The 24,063-nt window shown below is 46.4% G+C and overlaps 1 protein-coding gene across 7 annotated transcripts in view; it reads left to right on the top strand.

Annotated features, from left to right (window-relative positions):
- The first annotated feature begins 862 nt into the window (after nt 1-862).
- The window catches only part of LOC126540268 (uncharacterized), a 90,502-nt gene continuing 67,301 nt past the window's right edge, over nt 863-24,063 (top strand). For all 7 annotated transcript variants that reach the window (XM_050187072.3, XM_050187071.3, XM_050187069.3 and 4 more), the window contains exons 1-4: nt 863-1,593; nt 6,339-6,495; nt 11,006-11,745; nt 15,721-15,994. In XM_050187072.3, coding sequence (XP_050043029.1) covers nt 1,319-1,593; nt 6,339-6,495; nt 11,006-11,745; nt 15,721-15,994 — 1,446 coding nt within the window. In that variant the 5' untranslated portion in view covers nt 863-1,318. The remainder of the gene's footprint in view (nt 1,594-6,338; nt 6,496-11,005; nt 11,746-15,720; nt 15,995-24,063) is intronic.

Below are 24,063 nucleotides of genomic sequence, written 5' to 3'. Positions count from 1 at the left end.
CAAACGGAGCCACTCTGCTCCTCCGCCACCCCCACTGCACGGCTGCATCACTCGTTTCAAACACAGCACACCAAACACACATTCAGCGCTGAACAGTGGGCGGTCGACGCAATTGCATTTACATGACTTGCAGCGAGCAGCACATGCCTCGATGTCCGTTAAGCAAAGTCGGACACGGCGACGCCACATCGCGGTTCGCAGAACTTCGCTGCCGAGGCGCTAGGCCACTTCGATATTTCAATTGTCACCACCGCCGGGTTCTCAAGAAAGCACGGGTCACACAACGCAGATTCTGTAGTGCCAGAGCTCATCGAGGCCAAAGCCGCATTGCCGCACCGCCACTACTCACGGCTTTCCGCCAAGTAACACAGAACCTACAACCAACACACAAGCAACGCACGCACGATTACATGAGCAATGTTGAACAACGCGCGGCCCAGAGAACGATCACGCCGAGGACGAACACGCCACGGCGTCGCTCGGCGCCAACATCGCGCCTTCTCAAAACTCCCTAAATGATGCTGTCCCTAGGCACCTAGGATCAGGTCACGTGAGGGATTTTTGTACGACAAATAGACGCACGCCTCCCTGACGGGTTGCAGAACCAAGCGTCCTTCCTTTCCTTAGATCACTATCTCTCTCAGATGAGCGTCATGTGAACGTCTCGTGCGACACGTGCTTCAGCCACATGTGTCCGTATCTTTGCTGAAAGTAGAAATTGATTCAACTAGCCCAGTTTTCCATTCTAATACCCCTAACAACCATGCTGCAACGCGACGTGCACCTCCGCAAAATTTGCTTGCTATCAGCCAATGCAGCAATACCTCTATCAGTAGCCATTAAAATCCACGCCCGCTCACTTCAACCACTTTCTTTTCCGGGGTCAGGCAACTCTGAAAATGGCGGTGCGCGTTCCGCGATTTCTTACGCCGCTTTTTCTGGCATGGTTTCGCGATTCGCTTGACAATTTCCAACCCACGCTGGTGGCCGAGGTTCTGTAAACAATGAGGTGGTACGGTTGAAACCTTCGAAATTCCCGGCGCCTAAGTACCGCGCTAGTGATACGCTAAGCTAGCAGGGCGTGTGTTGCGTCTCTTGAGACAGGAGTGCCACCGAGTGTTGTTAAAGCCAGGTTACGACTGTCTCTAGATGCAGAAAACGTTCAGTGCGAAGTTTAAGCGGTCTTCACGACGTAGACCCGACCCAACCATCTTGCCACGTCTTTCTCTTGTGCCAGGCTAACCCGATGTGCGCGCGTGGTGCGAATCTTGTCTCGGGCGATAAGTGATCAACGCGTCGACCGCCACAGTGCTGCATCATGCGTCAACTAAAAGTTGGCGACACATTCGACTCGTTTACCGAATGGAAGAGCACGCTGGATGAGTTCTGCAAGGCAACCGAGCAGGGCTTTAAGGTTTACGCGTCCAAGTCGGTGAAAAGTTACAATAAGAAACTCGAGCAGAGCCGGCTCAAGTGCAAGACCAAGCTGCCGGCGCCGGAGACCGTGGATGAGAAATGGCAGTTCACCTACGTTCAGTACTGCTGCGTACTGTCGCGCGGCAAGAGCAAGGCACGCGACGATCCCAATGGAAAGTGAGTCCCGCCTGCGTGTCGTTGGAGCAGATATTTGTGTGCATTGGGGTGCTCCGGCGATTGTGGCTTCTTCGCGACGTTGTTCTCTCATTTGTGCTTACGGCTTCCGCGATTGTTTTCGTGGGGTGCTATGCGCGTAGTGCGGCACACGTTCGTTGTCGAATGTTGTAGCTTGCACAAACGTTCTGTGCGCTGTGCCCGTACCTCCAGCTGACCGCACTGTCTGGTTCAGTGGGGGACAGTTAAACAGTAAATATTAGCCGCTTTTCGTAGCTTACTGTTCCGAACAAGTATACCTTTTCTAGATGGTTGTCCAGTTCTACCATGAACAGGCGAAGCATGAAGTGCCGCTGCAGTTAGAAGTAATTGAAACTCTGTGCTACAACCTCAGCACATCGGTGCGCCACCTAGCAGAAATTGAAGTACCTAATGCTCTTGTGCACCAACATGTTGACAAGAAGCTGCAAAGCTTTTACTTACTGTTGGGTCGTGCATCAGTGCATTTTAAGCCACTTTTCCTTTTCTTTTTTCATTTTAGTAGCACTTTTGTGGCGCTACTCATCATAAGAAGCAAAGCATTGCACCAAGTTCAGCGCCAGTGCAATAAGCAGGAAGGTATCAGTAACTATAGTGTTTTGGTAGCTGGCATGCCACTTACAGTGACATTGTAGACGTTGTAAACAGTGACGTAGAATAGAATCATGTTATTGTACCGCTGCGGTCCTGGCTCATCTGGGAACCTGATTGCTGTATGTACAGTCGCGTTCATAAGTTTGGAGATGATGGGAGCAAATGGCACATGCACGATGCTGTTGAGAGTGTAGCATTGCGCATGTGCATCCTTTCATACTCGCTGACCTGCTCATTCGCTCGCTTCATGCCGATGTGCATGCTGTTCATCAGAATTCGTAGCAGCCTCAACGCCACAGCCACGATTCCCGAGGACTGAGTTCATTGCCATTTTTTAATTGTGCAAGTAGCTGGTCCCACTGCTGGTGCTTCTGCCATGACTGGTTGGGCTGTAAATGCTGCCCATGCTTTCTGTGGGGCAGGACATGCCTAACACAAACTAGTGTCGGCCATAAAAAGAAAGCTGTCGTGAAGCTATCATGCGTGCAACCTTTCATTTGGAGTTTGTTACATGCTTGGAAGTACTGGCACTTTGAAAGAGAGACATTGACTAGCACTTTGTTTATGGCAGCGTTCAGCCAGTGACAGTGGTTTGTGCAGAGAGTGGGCCGCTGTGCAGAACTCACAATGGACAGGCGCATTAGAAATGTGTATAGAAACGAAAGAAGCATGTTGACGGTAACTAAGAATGTTGAAATGTTTTGATTTTATTTATTTAGTACATACTGCACTTCGAAAACCAAGCGGGAGGGGAAGAAATGAACATAGGGAACGAAATTGAGCAAGTTATACAACAGAATACAGTAAGCATTACTACTCGAAAAAAAAGTATAGACTAACAAACCTGATTAAAAACGTGTTGAAGACAAAAATTGCACAAATTTGTAAAATCACTATTCTGCGCCCAAAGAAAAAGCAGACACAAATTAGTTCATGAGTTGTCAAACTATAGACAAGAGTATGGCCTTATTAACAATGACATTTACACGAAATGATACATGTGTTTTTCAAAGTCAGGAAGGCCACATTCTGAATGTCACTGTTCAACAGCCGTTAGTGTTTGCAGTGCGACCAGTCATGTCTGTAATTTAGAAACTGTGCTGAGTTCGGGCCTTGTAAAATGTGGCTGCTGCTCTGCAGCTTCATCATCAACACTATTTGCCGCGTACTTCCATGGCCTCCAAACTTATGAGCATAATTGCACATTAAAAACCACAACGAGGTTGCGTTGTTATGATTAGACTACCCCAGAATTAGCACGCTGTGGGTAGCATGATGGGTGTTATCACATTCATACTTTACGTTACCTCATCCTTCACATCCTTCAGCCATTACTCTCTCATCACACCCATATGAAACATTCTTAAATCACAGAGCTTTCCATGCCCTTGAATGTTATAACATATAAACCAGATTTCTGAATGATGAAACAAAAGTTTGCCATTGCCACGAACTTTGCTCACTTAACAGGACAAATTCTGTCGTTTATTGTAACCATTTGTCTCTTCACATAACATAGTGTTTGTGGCACACTATATAGCTTAGTGTGATAATGCTGCTTCATTTGCACTTCACTAAAAAAAAAACAGCATTTTGGAGTGTAACCTTACTGCTGCAATTACTGCAGCTGCTATTTGTGGGATGCACATTAATTTTCCATGCACGTAACTTGAGCCATATACAGGATGTCGTAACTATCATACACCAACATCTTAAAATATGCAAATGCCACGTAGCTAAACAGAACCAAGGGAATATTGTTTGCCGTCGCTTGTAGACACTCGGATTTCTTTTTTTGCATTCCGCCTAATGACATAGTTATTTTTAATTAATCAGTCAACTTCTCAGATATAATTCGTTGAAAAGTGTCAATGAGAAAATTGTAGAGCAACATGAAAAACTCCTGATACAGTTTTCTGTTCCTCAATATATGCTACATAAGTGTTTTCCAAGGCTGAAAGAAGCCCGTGAATACATGTAAAATTACTGCGTGATTGGCCGCTTGAGGCACTTTGCATGTATTTGCAGGCTTCTTTCACGCTTGGAAAAACACTTTTATGTAGCACGTATTGAGCAACAGAAAGCTGTACCGGGAGTTTTTCATGTTGGTCTACAATTTTCTCATTGAGGCTTTTCATCTAATTATAACATTTAAGACTAATGTATTTAGGCATAAAAAATAATCTGAGTAGCTCTGCGCGACGGCAAACAACATTGCTTTGGTTCTGTCCAGCTACATGGCATTTGCATATCTTTAAATCTTGGTGCATGATGGTTGGGACACCCTGTATATGCTTCCTCTAGATATTGTAAGGTTACATATGGCATTGCATTGGGTCAAAACAACAGTGGTGGCATGACCGTTATGTAAAAAATAAACAATGAAGCCTAAACTAACATGACTGTTACAAGTGTTGAAGAAAAAAATAGGCAACTTGCATGGAATAACTGAAGTGATTAGGAAGGGTTAGTAAGGCAAGCCACTTTGTGATGTGGCCTAATTTGACATACTCCTGAGTGTCATTATATCAAAGTCCCATTTGAAATGAAAATACTTTTATTATATTCCACATTTGTTATAAGTGCATACACTGATATTGGCAGTAAAAAGTTGTGATCGGGTCTCTGCAAAACAAATGCAAGCATATACCTCTGACAGGCCGGCAGCATTAGAATACAAATGTGCTTTGAACAGCCGTTAATAAGCACTATGAGGTTCGTGTGATACATCAGCACATTGGCTTGCTGGCTATGGGCCAGCCAAGCCCAACTGTTGGCAAAAACGTGTGTGCGAGTCCAGCATGTGCTGCATCAAGTGTTCGACATTTTTGTTACTAGAATGCATTCTTCAAGCTGTAAACAAACAAACATTCACTACAATGTAACCAATATTTTCTTGGATTTAGCATTTCACGTTTCATTATAGCAGTAGAGTGCTAATTGAAGTAAAGCAAGACCAACCAAACTTTATATTTACTGTGTTATATCAAGGTGAAACTGCACTAACATGTTACGATTTGAAAGTACCCTCAACAGCTACTGCTGCGGGCTCATGAGTTGGGCATAGGTGTGATAGTTCTAAGCTGGGCTAGTTTGATTTCATTCAGCATTAAGAAGAGCGCAGATAATGAGACAAGATATGTGCAAACACGACTGACACACATCAGTCCTGTTCAAATTGCACCGTGGAGCATATGATGATAAAAATGCACATTGCAGTCCTTTCATGTAGTTGGTAAATGTGCCGTGACATGGTTGTTTCACTATTCCCGGTTTATCATTCTAACAGAGAGCACGAGGGCCAATATGTTTATACTCACAAAAAAAAAATTGCAATTTGAAATTGCTGCCCCCAAGCCCTGCCCGATTTTAGTGACTGCCATTTTGGCATGACTTGTGTAACATCAGAAAGTGTGGGGCTGTGTCGTCTGCTGTGAGACATTCTGAAACCATGTGCATACCGTGGTAGGCTGTCCTTGATCTGTCCACTCTGGCATCCAACAGAGCAGCAAAGGTGTCGACGTTGCATTGCACCCGAAATTCTTTCACGTGTGTGATAAAAACGGCACGAACCAAGACCACCTTCAGAAACTATCTAGGGCTAACTGCCGACTGATATGTTGATGTGAAAACGAAATCATGCATATACCGTTCACATTGACCATGCAGAACACACTTCACTTTGTCACCCATCAGTCTTTCCAGATTGCTGTGCAACTGCAACATAAAAAAACATTTTTTTAAATACACAAGATTTCCACTGCACCGAATTCACTCAAATTTTGCCAGCTTGCTGTCAGATGCATTTGGTTTAACATGCAATGCATAATTCAAGCTTGAAAATTTGGTGTTGTGGCTCCTTTCAACAAAATAGCAACTCACATTTGTTATGCAAAAGTATAGACAGTTGGGCGAGTTGGTACGGTAACATGGTCTTGGCTTGTAGCGCGAAGTGAACACGGACACAGAAAGGAGCAGACAGCTCGTCCTGTCTGCTCCTTTCTGTGTCCGTGTTCACTTCGCGCTACAAGCCAAGACCATGCCACATTTGTTAGATGTGCATAAGACTTCAAGAATACCGATGACAGCCCTCTGGATGTCTATTCACTGTGCAGGATAGCATACAAAAAATGCAATGCAGCTTTGGGTATCAAGTTCGACAAGCAGAATGAAAAGCTGGTTCTCATCAAGGTGAACTTGGAGCACAATCACTCAGACCCGCCCGAGGCCCCTGACACTAATGCAGTTGACAGCACCAACGACCTCTCACAGGTATGGCCTTCAGTTTTTACTCTGTTTTCAGAACTGCGTGTTTACTTGGGCATGTTTACTAGAAACAGTGCTTACAATTTAGTAATATGGCATCTTCGCTAGAAACTACCCAATAAACACGAACCACCCAATAAGCAACAACTGCCATGCGTGACCCAGTAAAATGTAAGACTGGCATATATCTTCAGCCCGTAATCACAATTACAACACATTCCCTGTCCATTTCCCTATTGCTGCGTCATTGAAGTGTGATGTTTTTCTATTCTATGCATAGTGTGATACTTGGAAATGCTTTATGTCCTACAGCAATGCCAAGATTAAATTTGGTACTTTAAAGGCCAACTGCAATGACATTCTTGACTGCATAAAAAGCCCAGTTTCAGGTTGTTTAGACATGCAGCAATCTGTGGAAAGGTTTAGAGCGCAGCTCTTAGGCGTGCATTCCTGCGTTGAGCATCGGTGTGCCTCATCCTCCCTCGGCATAACCGAGCAAACGAGCGCAGTGAACTATGAAAGAGCAAACGCAGAACACAGCGGCGGATGAAAGACGGCGAGAGCAAAGAGAGCACGAGGAAAAAAGCGAAGGAGCAGGGGGCAGCTGAAGCAGGAGGAGGAAAGCGGAGGAAGCCACCTTGAAGCACCACCACATGGCACTCACATACACGCATCCACAGCACCGGCCGTGCGGAGGGAATAAAATAAAGAACCAAAAAGTTCACCTTCGCACATAGCTTTTGCCGCAAGCGTTTCCCGGTAAAGGTTACAGTTTCATAAGCTGCAGTTGCCGAGAAGCGGCAACTGTGCGGTCAGTCTATATTTAGGGCCGCGCGTCACGGCTCTGCCAGTTGGTGCGGTGATCAATGCAATGCCTCAGTATATTGTGAAAGGAAAACACATATACAGCTGCACTCAAATTTTGCATTAGGGAGTATATTAATCATCGGTGAATTTTTTTGCTTGACATAAAGTGAATCTGTCGCAATACGCTCACAAAAATTTGCGTCTTATACTGAAACTGAAAAAAAATGCTGTTGCCACTTGCAGGAAGTGATGTATGAACCAGCACCGTAAAGAACCAGCACCCAGGTCATCTGCTTCCCTTGCTTGTATCGTTTCCGCACATCAGCGAACAATTCCTGCATGTCTATTAGCTATAGAGTTCATATGTATGAGGGTCCTAGGGTCTCACAGGAGTATCAACCACTACAGGTTCGAGCTTAGCGAGCCACAGGGCTGCGTCAGCTGTCGCTTAGCACGCCACTGCACATGCACTCAGCCGACAAAGGGGCTGCCGAGTGCTACGCACACAGGAAAACAGTGTTGCACTGAGTTGGTGAAAACCATTTATTGTCTCCGGAGTCACCCAACATTGCACAAGTGCCCGGTCCCGGGGTTCGCGGGAACTAAAGGGCCCCTGCGCCACGGGTAAAAATACAGACAGGGGCATCTATACTGCCGCTAGGAAAAGTCCCCATGGCTGTGTGCTTGCTCTCGCAACAGCCAATGCGCCAACTCACAAGAGCTCTCCTTCGGCTTGGGCCTTCGGTAAGTGTGCCTCAGTGCAGTTTGACCACGTGCGAGTGCTAGGCACCGCTCTTCGGTGGTGTCCGGAAAGGATTACCACAAGGTACGCGCTCACCATATGGCCAAGGCACCGTGCACGAGCTCAAGTCGGAGACACGAAGGGGCTGGTGGACGAGAGTAAAGCGTGTTTGTACCCAGTGCTCGTCCCAGAGAGAAGACCTGCACTCCCATCAGGAGGAGCCAACAGTTGCTACCGCCGCAACGCGAGCGCCCCCACCGGAAACCATCGCAAGTGGAACACCACTGCCAGCAACTATCGTGAGTGGAAAGGGGGAGAGGCGTAGGGATGACTGGACAGGTTACGGCCCGCTCAAAGGCATTGAGGCATACCTTAATCCCCTCATCCTCCTCTCTTTAATTACCCCCCTACCAGTCTGTCGAAGCAGCTGGTTGTGGATAATGCACCAAAGGCAATTGAGCCTTTCATGCACTAGATAAATGCTAACCCCAGCCCAGCAAGTACTACTAACACCGCATTCTGACATACAAACTAAGACACTTTCATGCACTATATATGCAAAAAAAAAAGACTTACAAGAATAGTGGTCAAATAAAAAAAAGAATATTATGCAATGTGTACTGCACCACCATTGGTTGTGTTCGAGTATGTGTTCAAGCATCCAATGTCCACGAAACACAAGCGTTCTTCAGCAGCTCAAATCACCTACAGAACAATGAGAAACCATGTCAAGAGAGACACCCATCGACCAGCAAACATTAAGCGAGTGATGTGTTGATGCACCTGGGTGCCTAGGCACAACGAGAGATCAGCAGTCGTGTGCTGTGTTCGGACTTCCACCATATCTGGCATAACTACCGCAGACAATGCAAAGCATTGTCTGCTTAGTTGCTATTTGGGTAGTCCCTGAAACAGTTTGACAAATTTTGTAGACGTATAGGCACAGCTACAGTAAAAGATTCACGTCACAATTGAAGTGAAGTGGCTCATATTAAGAGAGCTACAGACAATCACAAGTTACCTTCGTCCCTAGCCAAGCTTTTCCTCTTCAACTTGTTCACTGAGTGATTTGGGCTAAGTAGGGGTGTGCAAATAGGTTTTTGACACCGAATCGAATACGAATCGAATAGTGCCGGAAGTGAGTCGAGTCGAATTTTAAATACTTTTCGTTTAGTTTTCATAATGAACAGCCATTATCACAATATTATAAAATAAAGTTTCTGTCATTGCATAGTACGTTAGGAAGCGTTGTTTATTAAAAGCACAGATGGAACATTAGAAGCAAATAAGGGCTCTTAAAAAAACATTCTTAGGTTTGACGTGCCAAAACCATGATATGATTATGATGCACACTGTAATGGAGGACTGCAGATTTATTTTGACTACCTGGGGTTCTTTAATGTGCACCCAATGCACAATACACAGGCGTTAATTGCATTTCACCCCCATCGAAATACGGCCACTGCAGTTGGAATTCGATACCATATCCTCGGGGTTAGCAGCGCACACCAAAGCCTCTGCACCACCACAGCAGGTTACAGGGCTCTTCAGAGGGTGCGAACGATCACAGTACAGCCTGTAAAGTATGGCTACCTAAGCGACATAGCCTGCTTCACTGCACAAGTTCTCACATCTGTACCATGCCCGTGGGGTGAAAATGTACCGTACGTTTACTCCTGTTTTATGCTAATTTGGGCACAGTTTACGTTCTGAAATGTACTAAAAGTATTCAAAAAATATTTGCATGTATGGGTAATGAGTATTCGATTTGTAGGCAGAATCGATTAGGACACTATTCGATCCGTTATTCGAAAGTTTTGAATATTTGCCCACCCCTAGGGCTAAGCTCCGCCTTCACTGGCTCTGCGTCATGATGTGACGTCGTGTTGCCTACTTTCGGTGTCTTGGAGCCAGCATGCAAAGCATCTCCAACCAATCCGCTAGCTGCCTGGCCATCGATCACCAGCGAGAGCCATCCAAGCAGCATGCATTGAGAGCATTCTGTTGCAGTGTCAAGCGTGTCTGGTATTCCGGTAAGCACAGGCACACTGGATGTATTGGTGGATAGGTGCAGGCGACAGTGTGAGTGGCCTGCATGGTGCCCACCTCTGCAAGGTGCAGAGGTAGGCACATGAGTGAGTTGAGAAGGATGGCGCTTTTATGCATGCAGTCTTCCCGCACATCCAATGTTGGAGGTCACGTGATCAAGCACACGCTAGGTGCAAATAGCGGGCGAGTCCTCCTTTGGCTCAGCCATGGCTGCACAATGGCTGCCCCAGGCACTATATTTTGGACGTCATCTGTGGCAGGTGTCAGCACTAAGGAGCAAGCCGAGATGGCTAGTGGCTTTGTGCAGGCTGTCTTCCTACGTGCCTAGTATTTAAGGTCCTGTAGGAAACCATCTTGCCATTAACTTCTGTTGAGATTAACTCTTGCACACGCACAATTAAGAGGTTTGTGGCCTCATGTGCTGCCTTTATGTTCTTTGGGATCACTTAGCTTATCGGTATTTCGCAAGTGGGCTAATGGAGCACTGCAAGCCACTGATTTCGTATAGCTCTCATCGCTGGATGCCTGATGCCACTAGAACTGAAGCAGCATGGGAACGGAGGCATGAGCAAATGAGATAATTTCAGAAACAGTGTCATGCTGTCATTGTCACTGTTATTCCACCATGATCATTACGTCATCACCATGCCGTCATTTCCGCCACTCTTTTGTCGTTGTCACACATGTATACACAATTGGACATCTTAGCAGGCTTATTAGACAATAATATCCCAGTAGCTTCTGGCAATATTTTGTAGTTTTTAAAAGCACCTATTCACGTACAGCACAGCACAGAGATGGCAGAGCTTTGTTTGTTGTTTTTCTTGTACAGACCGTCTTGTTTGCTTTGGTAATTGATAGAAGAATCCACTTATGGTGCTGCCCCGTTTGTCATTATGGCCCGTTTCGTTTCGCCAGGAGGGCCTCACAGCACTGCAAGACTCAAACTTGGGTGACCTGGAGGCCGACGGTGATGGGGATGCCCAGATTGAAGCCGATGGTGAGCAGGGAGGTGAACCCGAGTCCAGCTCCAGTGACGAAAGCGATGACGATGAGGATGGCATGGATCCACTGCACACTGGCGTTGGTGAGGAGTTCCGAGCGCTCAGTGTGCGCCATGCCCGGCAATTGCAGCTTACCCTGGGTGGTGCCAGTGGCAATGGTGCAGCCACGGACAGCTCATTGCGTGAGGCTACTGAGATCGCGTCACTGCTACGTGAACTCGAGAAGCTAGAGGAGGCAGATGCCGACGCTGCAGTCTCTGTCATCGTGGGCGCCGGTGATGCCGTGACAGCTGTGTTTTTCCAGACGGGTGCCATGCGCCGATCGCTACGCCAGTTCCCCGAGCTGCTGCTCTTCGACAGTGGCTACACATTCGCCGCCATGGTGACGGGGCCCGGGGGGCGGCCTCGGTTCTCGCTTGCCTCGTGGAGCGGCCACGATGCGGCTGGCCTGGGCTGCCCATTTGCCTTCGCGCTCGTCATGCGGCCCGTGCGGCTTGTCGTCGGTCTGCTGATGAGCGTATTCACACAGGCCAACCCCGTGGCCTCCCAGGTGCGTCTGCTGCTGCTGGGCAAAGAGCAGCTCAAGCTGCAGGGCCTGCGGAACTTCTTCGACCAGGCAAGCACCACGCTTCTGTGCCACTACCACGTCATTCGGTGAGCTTCTCCCCTTCATTATGCTGGTGCACCTGTTCTTTTTGGTGAATCTGTTTCGGCATGCGCTGTGTGAATAAGGTCGGGGTGCACAAACGCTTGCACACTGTAGTCTTAGCCCACATAGCTGCTATTAAAAAAGAAATCTGGTTCATTTATATGCAGCTTCACACAGAGTGACTAAGACTAAAGTGGAAATTGGCATGAGTTTTAGTGTTAATTTTAGTACTATTTGCTGATCAATGTAGACCTGTTCCACTTTATGATCACGTTCAGAAACAAGGTCTTGGTTTCTGACGTAAGTACTGTCGAATCTTACTAAAATGAAGTCACATCCTACACAATAGCGCATTCATTATAGTATTCTATATTCGTTATAAGTGTACACGCCAATTGACGATCAGGTCTACGTGAAAGAAATGTGGGCAGTGCCACTGAAGGGCCAGCAAAGGGTATCCTGCAGATTTTGATGCCCCATTGGAGGCTTGCCTTGCTGATACATTGTGCAGGAATGACAATAAATTACATGTTAGTTTGTGCTTTGGACTGTCGCTAATACTACACAGCCGTGCCAGCCAAAACAAGCCAAGCGACAGACACAAACCACGTATGCATGTCAAGAATGTGGCATTTTAGGCTGCTCTTGCTGAGTACCGAATACCGTGAATTTCGCGAAGGTTGTGGGTTCGGTTCCCACCTGCGGCAAGTTGTTTTTTCATCCACTTTAATTTCCATTAATGTATAGTTTCTTTATTTCATTAAATAAGCACAAGTAATTTCCCCTATGTTGTCCTTGGTGTCAGTGTTTGTTGGCTTCTTATGATATGACTAATAAAAGTCGGGCCCCTCAGTTAACCCCCTTTCTTCTCGTCCATTACATAACGAGTGTCTCGAATCCGGCTACATTGATGCCTTCAGGTAGCATATGTGGGTTTATTGCCCAGTTGCCTTCACCCAGAAAAAGATCACGTTCCCGTGACGCCTGCGGCAAAAAAGACGTTCCACGTCCGCCGCCAAGGTCTGTGAGTGGTGGCACTGGCTTACACTCCCAGGGTTCTACTAGGACACATAAATATCCAAGAAAGTAGATGGGGAAACAGCGCCGCGGTAGCTCTATTGGTAGAGCATCGCACGCGAAATGCGAAGGTTGTGGGTTCGGTTCCCACCTGCGGCAAGTTGTTTTTTCATCCACTTTAATTTCCATTAATGTATAGTTTCTTTATTTCATTAAATAAGCACAAGTAATTTCCCCTATGTTGTCCTTGGTGTCAGTGTTTGTTGGCTTCTTATGATATGACTAATAAAAATCGGGCCCCTCGGTTAACCCCCTTTCTTCTCGTTCAGGGATACCCATGAGTATGACCGACTAAATATTAGGTTTACTTTGTTATAGTAACTTGTAATTCATTATATCCAAGGCTCAACTTCATATTTCTCTATACTGGTTACATGTTTGTGTGTAACCAGTATGTGTAATCAATGTGTGTTTGTGTGCAAAAAAAGTACACACATAAACTGCAGAAATAACTGCATACAAATCCCAAATCTTTGTAGTAGCTTTGTCATCTCTTCGGTGATACAGCCAGAAAGCTCCTCTAAAGATGGTTTCACGGCGGTGTTGCCTATAATGTTGTGGAACCACACCTTCACTGTTTAATTCATGCTGCCGTGAAGCCACATGAAAATTTGCATATAACCTGCACACCAATTTGACTGTTCAATTTTTAGAATTGTTGTTTTGTGCTAAATGCACAAAAATATGGTCAATTTTAAGATGTATTATTGACAGCCTCAATTTTGGTGAGCAAGTCACGTAGATCATAGCCAAGACCAAGCAATGACGAATTTGTTTACACTCACCTACTGATTTCTGCAGCTGCTAATTATTCAAACAGAATATTGGCTGTCACAAATGTAAAAATAAAAAATAATAGTACAAAATTAACTTCCAAATACAACAGCCAAGAATCAAAAACAGTGCAGGTATAGAGAATAATCCCATCATTGAAGAGACACTGAAGGCAAATATGAAGTCAAGCTAAAGTGATAGATTAATGCTTAGGAGCACGTAAAGAATCAATATACCGTATTTACTCGATTCTAAGCACCCCCTTTTTTTCATGATCGCGATGCCCAGAGTGAGGGGGGGGTGCTTAGATTCGAAAAATCTAGAATGACCCCCCTCCCTCCCTCTTTTCGCTGCGACATCACGACGAGATGGGTGCGAGAAATAACATTTTATTTTGCAAACATCCAAAAGAAAAATCGGTGAAGACAGTGAACCCACCGCTTTTGTCGGATGCTCAGTCACTATCACTGCCGCTCACGAGTCTGCGCGGCTCTTCCGGCTGAGCGGCAAAATTGCGCCGCGGACGCCGTTCGACCTCGGGACTCCGACGGCTCCGGCTCGATGACAGAGCGAGCAAGTGCGCTTCGCGGCCTTGGCTGCGCGCTCTTCCTAACAAATAAGGGGGTGCTTAGATTCGCATGCAAAATTTTTTTCCCAATTTTTTCGCGAAACCTGAGGGGGGTGCTTAGAATCGCAAAAATACGGTGATTGTGAACAGAGCTTTAGTAATCAAGACATTGAGGTAAACGTAGGGCATGATTTGAGATCCCGCAGGGCATTCAAGTATGAGCCTGACGATGTGGAAACTCCTCATTATAATTCTCTCACTTCTACTATACCATTAATAATAAAAAGATTGTTGCATTGCAATATAAGACAGAAGAAAATGCCACTTGTCAACTTATGTTCGAATCTTAGGAAGAATAACTTTTTGACGTTACCCTTGAATACGACACAAGCAGTTGAAAGGTTTCGTGCTCGACTTTGCGCTGCCTGCGCTTTTGCATTTCAGTAGTTTCGTTATTGCATATTGCGGCACTGGTTTTTCTGGCTTGCAAAACGCATACAAACTGTGAGTAGCTTTCCCTACCATTTTCCACTGTCTTGGCTCGATTTCTGTCGACATTTTTGCATTTTGCACAAGAAATAGTAGTGCTATCTGTCGGGCACCATATAACTCACCAACGGCAGTAAAAGTCGGGGATGGTGTATGCATCATTACAACTCCCCTCTCAGGGGCAGGTGATTTAAATTGCACTGAATATATGTGCACCCTTCAGACACAATATTCTCTTTAACCAAGTCTTTTCTCGGCATAAAACAGGCACTTCGAGGCTTCTGGAATAATATTTTAACAGTCCACATTAACTTAATATTTGTCTTTGGTGCCCCTTTAAAAAGAACACATGACATGTCCTAAGGCAAGAGCAGCTAAAGTTATATGAATTAAAGGAAATCCAAGGTACTCTCAACTTTTGTGCACCTTTTGTAAGCACTCATTTACAAACCCTCAGAATGGGCACCTTCTCCTGTTTGCTGATAGTATAAAGTAACTCCCTTTATTCTCTCCTCTTTCCTTCTTTCACTGGTCTTGCAATATTCTCTCCCCTATACTTTCCTTCTACTTTTCTTTGTATCACCTAATTTTCTTGCTAGTACCTTCTGCGTTTTCTACTTTCTCTCGGCCCATTCTGAAAGTATAGCACCAGGTCTGTGGTATTCGGTCACTCTTTCATAACCCCTGATGGTGGCTGTCTATCCGTTTGTCCATCCTGCTGTCGGGGCTACTTCCATGAGATCACCTGCCGGGTGGCTCAGCGACTACGGAGTTATGCTGCCGAGCACAAGGTTACAGGTTCTATTCCCAGCCACTCTGGCTGCACTTCATTGGTGCTGAAATGCAAGAATACTACTTTGGGTGCATGTAAAAAAAAGCTTATTTGATGTAAAAAAATCCAGAGCCTTTTACTACTGTGGTATCTCATACCCCACTGTGCTGAATTGGGACGCTATAATAAAGTCCACAATTATTACTTACACGGGGTCCTCGGCACTCTGGAGGACAGCGTGTCGGTCCACATATACAGTAGCTGCAGAGCTTTTGACAAAGTCTGAACCTGACCGCGCAGCTCGTTGCTGGGCAAGATGGACCAGCTGAAAATGCCGCCGTCGGAGCAGGAGCGGGTGTGCCGAACGCTGCGTGCCATGCTGGCATGCCTGCACGAGCGCACCTACATGGACAACCTGCGACGGCTGCTGATGGCCAAGGGGCGCTTTTCGAACCACTTCCAGCACGTGTGGCACGAGCAGCGGGACCTCTGGGCCGGCTTCCGCCGGTCGGGCCTCGTGCCCTGGTGTGCAGGTGTCAACGACCGCGTCGAGGCGCTCGTCCAGTTCCAGCAGGTGCGTCACACCACACAACCCAGCTGGTGTTTTTTACTGCAGTAACTGCCGCGTTTGCTTGTCGAAGCCTCGCATGTCCACTTTGAAACATGAAAATCCTGAAAAAAAGATGGCTTTATGAAATGTTGCGCAATCACCTACACACTGAGTAATTTTTTCGAGCCACTACTAAATGGCACCAGTTACTCTCCTGCCTATGACATGATCACTGTATCCCACTGTACCATTTCTCATAAATCTAGCGGATGTCAATGATATTGGCTGCGCTGTGGCACATTTTTTACCTGTGTTGTGCTTTCGATGATAGGGAAGTATCCGACAGCATGTATTGTGGCCTCCAGGCTCCAACTGATTGCATATTCGAAACAACATAAGAAACATGCAGCTGGGCAGAAGTTCAAAGTTGGAAGCATTGAGGATGACTGATTAAAAGTATTTGTAGTTGGCTGCCAGTGGTTGTGTTATTTCACATGGCACTCTGAGTGCTTTTAGAGGCTTCATTAAGTAGCCATGCTTCTCGCAAGGCCCGCACCCTGTAGAGCTGAAAAAATTAATTATAAAGTAAGTGGGTTTTACTTGATTAAATAAGGAATCCTGGGAATCTTCTAGCTTTCAAAGTGCTTGTAAACAGGTCTGCAGTTGCAGCTGAGTGGCCTTGATGTTTCTTGCTGAACACATGGTCGCATGTTGGATTCTTCGCTGAGGCAGCAGTGTTCCAATGACGGAGAGATGCGTGGACACTCATGTACTGCACTTGAGTTCACATTATATGGACCCCAGGGGGTTGCAGTTAACCCACAACTTTTCATAGCAGTATGTGCTGTTGTCACTTGGGATGTTAAACCATTTCAGTTAAGCCACTCGAACTAGTGAGAGAGACTCGTTGCTTGTTCTGGGTTATAAAATCGTTGTTAGCTTGAGTTAACTGGCATTGTACAAGGTGGAGGGGTGCGCACTTATGTCCCAATGCTGCCCTGCATGGCCCAGTTTTTTTCGTATACAGTCAAACCCGGCTATATCGAACTCGCAAAAAAACCGCCTATCAGTTCGATATAGAGCATAATTCAATATAAGCCTGCTAAATAATTGGATGTCATAAAAGCACACCATTTATAAAATCACTTTATTGAAGAAACTAGCTTAGTTTCGCATAAATTAGTCCTGCATTTTCTTCTGCTTGGGCAATTTCGCTGCCTGCGACGCACGCACTTCCCTACGTTGTCTAAGGAGTCGGAGCAGCTGAGGCCGCAACCTTCCGCATTCACGCAGAAGCACCGGACTAACGCGAGTGCACCAATCACTTCGGAGGATGTGGGCAAAGGACCGTAGTTGGTTTCCTCAATGTGCCTACTTTCATTTGTGCTCGGTACGATGTCGGCAATGTAGTCTTCGTTTCCGGGCTCTACCGTGGTCGCGACACCATCATCTGCACTCACAAACTCGTCCACCGTTGATTCGAATGTCGCGGAAATTTTGACAGCTCACTCCAAACTTCGGCAACACCGGCAACGGCTTCGTCGCATTCATCAGAATTTACACTCATCACCGAGCACGCGGAAACCGGCACGTATGAAGAACCCCTCGTACACGACCGTGCGTACGTGTCGGGCGCCATGGGCACCAGGTTGCGAGTCTGGCCACTTTAGCCCCAATCGTGCTGAGAGTGCTCCTTGGAATCTTGCACGCTGCAGGGACATCCAACTTCTCATCGCGTTCGACGCGACTTTTGATTTCGAGCTTCACGACGAAAGGCGAATTCTACCGCTTCATCACGGCAACACTGCGGGAGAAGGCCCACAAGGCGCAAACACGATGAACCAGAAAAGCAGCCAGACAACTCGCACTTTCGCCATCTTGCACGAAGAGAGCACAAGAGCTTCTGATTGGCTGTCTGAGCAAGCGCTGTAGGCGGGCCAGGATCATTTTTTGCTGGGGAGTGTCGATAGATAGTGATCTAAAGAAAGTAAGGACGCTTGATTCTGCAACCCGTGAGGGAGCACGGCGAAGCGTCGTCAGGGGAGAGGGAGCGGGAAGTGAAAGATGATAGAGAAAGAGGGAGGATGTGGCCTAATAGACTCCACTATGCGCGACAGGGGGAGTGCCGACGGCTCGCCCGAACAGCCCAAGGCAGCGTGGTCACGGTAGGGAGAGCGGTTAGATGGAGCCGCGTCGCCGGGTTTCCCCACTACCGTGAGGGAAAGCCAACTTCTGGGGGCACTTTTCCGCCGCTTGACGTTCGATATATCGGGAGTCACTGCAATAATTGTTCGATGTAAGCGTAATTTTTGCTATATATACTCATTGTAACTATACCGTGACCAGAAATTGTTCGATATATAGAATAATTCGATGTAAACGGGTTCGATATAGTCGGGTTCGACTATACAAGCTTGACATTATTAATAATAATAATACATTGTAGTGGAGAACAAAGGTTCAGTAATGCAACTGCACTCATTGCTTTTTTTCCTTGGCCATCCTTGTTCCCCAAAGTAAAGTAGGTAAGGTCAACCTTTCTGCTGTTCTTTAAATAAATTCTTTAAAACGCAGTTTTGATGCCAGGTATCAAGAATTGTGTTATAATTGCCACTAAGTTTGTGATGTTCACTATTTAGTTTATAGTTAGTGACATTAAACCACATATATCGTTAGTCTTAAATATAAACTGGCGAGTGCTGAAAGCGTCTTCACTTTATTGGAAATCCTGACTCTCCAGAGACACGCAGTACCTTTGGAGGCAAAAGCAGCAAAGCCAAGTGAACGCACCGGGGCGCTCTGCTCAGATGGCTCTGCTGGGGCTAGGGCAGCGTTTTGGCTGGCAGGAGCATTGTGCACATATCACACCTTGGTGCTTTCACTGATCTGAGTGGAACCAATTGTAAACTTGAAGCTAAGTCTATCTCGCACTTTTTTTTAGCACTGACAAATGGCAGCGATTTTCCTTCAGTCTGATCTGGTGCACCTTCAAGGTGTGACACCTGCAACAGTACTTGCAGCGCTCCTCATCACGCCAGCATTCTGAGATGCCTTCGGCGAATCGCTATACCTTACTATCATTTTCAGTGGTTTGCCCTAAGGTGAAACTGCCAATTTTTTTCAGTAGAATCGAGAGCCAGAAACGTTGCAACCAAACGTTCAAAATCAAGTTCTAGTGTTTTGCGTGCAAAAACCGTCATTGTTTATGAGGCACACCATAGTGCGAAACTCCGGAATAATTTCAACCACCTCGGATTCTTTAACCTGCACACAATACACGTTACACAGCCGCTTTTGCATTTCGCCTCCATCAAAGCGGGGCTGCCATGGCCAAGATTCAATCCCGTGCCCTCGGGCTTAGCAAGCACAATGCCAGAGCCATTACACCACCATGACAGGTGCAACCAAAAGTTATCTGGGGCGGCAGGTAAGCAACTAGCACTATGTGAATGGAATGCTTTGCATGCATTGTTGCTTTCACAACATCTGCCTTGATGCACACCATTCACTTTTGAAATTGTCTCGCAGTGCTGGTTTGCATTCCTAAAAAGTTTAGGTGTTAACTGTGATACAGTTGACCTATGTTAAGTTGGCCTTGACAGTACTGACAAAATAGTTCCAGTTATCTAACAAGCCAGTTTAGTTAAGGCAAAAAACACCACCCAGACCCACTGCTGCCCCGTTCTGTAGTATTTATCCAATTTTAATGGGCTCCTAAATATAACGAGTGCGCAGTTTTTGTGGGTTAACCAGAGAAAACAATGCACTGTGGACTTTATTAAATTGACACTGGTCAATTCGATTCTTTAGTTCATTTAATTACGACCAAAGGTCCTGGTCGGCACCCATGCATATCTATAGGCCCAAACATTCGTTATTTCGATCCTAATATTGGCCTACGCCAGATAAATCGGAACATGACCAGTCAGTATGCAAGCACCTGACCCCCGTGGTGACCCCAATATCAAATCCTTTAGCAGCAGCGTGTCTCGGCAGAGCTTAGGGGATGGTGAATGCGTTGAAGACACATCCTCTCCCGTTGAAAACGCCTATTTTGTGCATGCCCTAGGAAGATCTTCAAGCAATAACGGTAACTCCCAGCTTCTAATTACATTATTTACCTGAATTATTATGCACACTTTTTTTTTACCATAAAAAATCGGGCCGAAAATTGCCTGCACGGTGCAGTCTAACTGGACGGGACTGGAAAACTGCATAACATGGTTGTACTGTGATGAAGCTAGCTTTAAAAACCGTGTGGTGAAGCTGACTTTAGGAAAACGGTTGCCAATTTATTACAACCGTGCCCATTTTTCTTGAACAAATATTGGATGCACATAGATTTTTACTTTGTTTAGTAGCTTCAATGTCATTTTTATGTTAGTTTGCTACTTTGTGCACATAGAAAGCAGGCGTGCATTTGATTTGGAGACTTGTTAGAATAGGGTAAATACTGCCAAGTGGTGTGTTTTGGCATTTTTTCTGCATCTTGTTTAATTCGACCCACCGGACGACCCACTATCAGCAACCAAAGATGCAATTTCATATCATGTCAGTGATATGCTCACATCAACGCTACAAAAAGAAGCTTTGCGAATCTTTCGCTTCCACTCCGTCGCCTCGGTTGATACCGTCAACTTCAGTAGGACGAGGCTATCAGCCAGCCACTTTCCACAAAGCCCAACCAATGCAGCATCAAAACTCACTGGCGGCTGCAGAGAAAGGTTTGGTTTAAATTTGCATCAAAGTTAGACAGTAGGTGACAACCTGTTCACAGCAGCAATGTTTTTTGTAAATTTGGGGCATTCCCCGCAGGGGTGTCGGCGTCAGCAGGCGTTTGGTGTGTTGCGACACCACGTACACGAGCACATGAGGGTTGGACCCTCCCGCGTGTAGCCGTGCGTGGCTTAGCCGTGTCCGGGGAAAGGGGGATCCTGGAGGTTGAGTTGATGCCGGGTGTTCGGACCTTTAAGGCCCCCCGGCGGAGGCAACACACCTCTTTGGCCTCTGCCAAAGAGGTGTGTAGATGGAGACGGCACCCCCGGACTGACCCACCCGGAAGAAATCGGTAGTTGCCTTTTCCTGTGTCTCTCTCTCCAGTTTGTCTTTCTCTGACTTTTCATCTTTCCTGTCTTCTCCTAGCTTCCACTTACTTCCAATTTTTCCAGGCAGCAAGGGTTAACCTTGTGTGAATAGCCAACCTAGGTTATTTCATATTCGGTTATAGTGGTAATGTACAGCTGGCGTTTGCAGGCCGTGTCTCACAGGTCCTGCAGCGTCCCCTTGTAGGACTGCACGGTGGGTGGCTGGCGTTACTGCCGAAATATCACATCTTTATGGGTAGCTCCTTTCCTCAACTCCCTGATCGCCCTCAGAAAAGAGGGTGCACCGATGAACTATTCCAATTTTTTGGTCGGCAAAAAGAATCTTTCCCTCGTTTCCACGTCATCCATTCTGAAAAACCAGCTAAACCAGTGCGAACAATGTCACCATTCCTTGTATCGAAGTTCCTTACTGAAGTTTTTGGTCCAGGTTATAAGGCGTCGAGGATGGCTAGCGGTGACCTCCTCTTGGAGCTCCGCGATCAGAAACAATTTGAGAAACTGCGTAAACTAGTATCATTTGGGGAGACCCAAGTAGTAGTAACCCCGCACCGCACAATGAATACCACCCGCGGCGTTGTCTCGGACGATGATTTGCTGGAGCTCTCTGAGGCTGAACTCTTGGAGGGCTTCAGTGAACAGAATGTTATAAATGTCAAAAGAATTAAGATGAGGCGAGATGGTAAAGAAATTGCGACCAAACACCTAATACTCACCTTCAATTCAAGTGTCCTGCCTGAGTCAATCGAGGCCGGGTACATCAAGCTCCGTGTTAGATCGTATGTGCCAAATCCCCTCAGATGTTTCAAATGCCAACGTTCTGGCCACAGCTCGCAGAGCTGCCGAGGCCGCCAAACATGTGCGAAGTGCAGTGCCCATGAACACACGTCTGAAGCTTGCAAGAACTCTTTGCATTGTGTAAACTGTGATGGAGAGCAGGCCGCGTACTCGCGGTCGTGCCCGTCATGGAAAAAAGTGCATTACGAAATGCATTAAACAATTTAATGGACTGGCAAAGAACCGTCGCATCCCATGGTGGAATGACGAATGTCGAAAAGCATGCAAAAATCAAAACAAAGCTTGGGGATTGCTTCGCAATTCACCAACAGCTGAAAATCTTATTAATTTTAAACAGGCCAAATCGCAAGGCAGGAGAACACGTCGACATGCAAAGAGAGAGAGCTGGGTGCGTTACATATTTGGGATAAATTCTTACAAAGATGCGGCAAAGGTGTGGAATAGGGTAAATAAACTAAAAGGCCGGGAGACAAACCCCCTGCCCTTATTAAGTACCCAAGGAGATGGCCTGGAAGACCAGGCAGACTGTCTGGGTGAACACTTTGCCTATATCTCCAGTGCATCTCATTACACGCAATCATTCCTCAAGTTCAAAGAATGTGCAGAGCGACAGCCCCTTGATAGGAAATGTGGCCATTATAAAGATTACAACCGCCCGTTCAGTCTAGCTGTGCTTAAAATTTCTCTTGCTTGTTGCAACAGCTCAGCACCAGGTGGTGACCGTATCATATATCAAATGATCAAGTCCCTCCGCCCTGAAACACAGAAAACACTTCTCTCACTTTATAATGTCATGTGGGCGGCTGGATATATTCCATCTTCTTGGAAAGAAGCTGTAATAATACCTATATTCAAACAAGGTAAGGACCCGTCCTTACCTAGTAGTTACAGGCCTATCACTTTGACAAGCTGTCTTTGCAAGCTTTTATGCGAAGCATATTACTAGAGCTCAACCCAGCTCCTCAGGCGCGGCGGTGTCGCCTTCAATACCACGTGACACCGTGACGTCACGACAGAGGAGAAACGGGGCTCCAACTCGCGCCGTCGCTCGCGGCGTCGCAGCGGTATGTAAGCAGCTGCGCTTTTTCTAGGTGGCTTTGGCTCAACTCTTGCAAGATGGGCTGGGTGGGAATCTAACCAGGGTCTCCGGAGTGTGAGACGGAGACGCTACCACTGAGCCACGAGTACGGTGCTTCGAGGCGGTACAAAAGCGCCTCTAGTGAATGCGGTGTTGCCTTAGAAACGAGCTGTTTCTAAGGCTCAAGCGTGCGTCGCTTGCTCAGGCGCACATTTCGTTGCCGCGCCGAACGCTGCATTGCTCGACGCTCACCGCGTCCAATGCGCGGCGCATAGTCGCTGCGCCGTAGCCCATTGTCTTACACCCCTTGGCGGGTCGACGGGAACGCTGTCGCAAAGCAGAGTAACGCATGAGTTGTTTCTTCGTCTAGCAGAACCAAATATAGCCAAGCAACAGCAGTTCACCAGGCTAAACAGTGGTTCAACAACTAAAATAAAGGCTAGTATGCTTCGCATCCTGGGCTTAACCTTAGCTAAGCCACAGCCATTTTTTTTTTAAAAGATGATAAACCGGCGCTTAGTATATCTCCTTGAGAGCAACGGCCAATCAGATCCTTACCACTGTGGCTTTAGAGAAGGCAGGTCAACCGCAGACCACCTGGTCCGTATTGAGGAAAATGTAAAGGATGCCTTCATACACAAACAGTTTTTCCTCTCCGTATTTCTTGATTTGGAGAAAGCACATGACACCACATGGCGCTTTGGTATTATCCGAGACCTTTCCACTATGGGTATCCGCGGCAGTATGCTGAGTATCATCGAAAGTTACCTTTCTAACCGCACATTTCGTGTAAGGGTGGGCCATGCTTTGTCGAGGTCTTTCACCCAGGAAACTGATGTTCCACAAGGTGGTGTGCTAAGCTGCACACTCTTTATTGTGAAAATGAATTCTTTGGGCATGGCTATCCCACAAACGATGTCATACTCTGTATATGTAGATGATGTGCAGCTTGGTTTTAAATCATGCAACTTAACTATCTGCGAACGCCATGTCCAGCATGCCTTAAATAAAGTGGCGAAATGGGCTGACGAAAACAGTTTCAGGTTGAGCCCACAGAAAAGTACCTGCGTTCTTTTCACAAATAAGAGAGGAATAGTACTACGTCCTGCTATTGA

This window comes from Dermacentor andersoni, chromosome 2 (assembly GCF_023375885.2).
Source record: "Dermacentor andersoni chromosome 2, qqDerAnde1_hic_scaffold, whole genome shotgun sequence".
In the NCBI taxonomy this organism is placed as follows: Eukaryota; Metazoa; Arthropoda; class Arachnida; order Ixodida; family Ixodidae; genus Dermacentor; species Dermacentor andersoni.
This window is presented reverse-complemented; position numbering and strand designations above follow the sequence as displayed.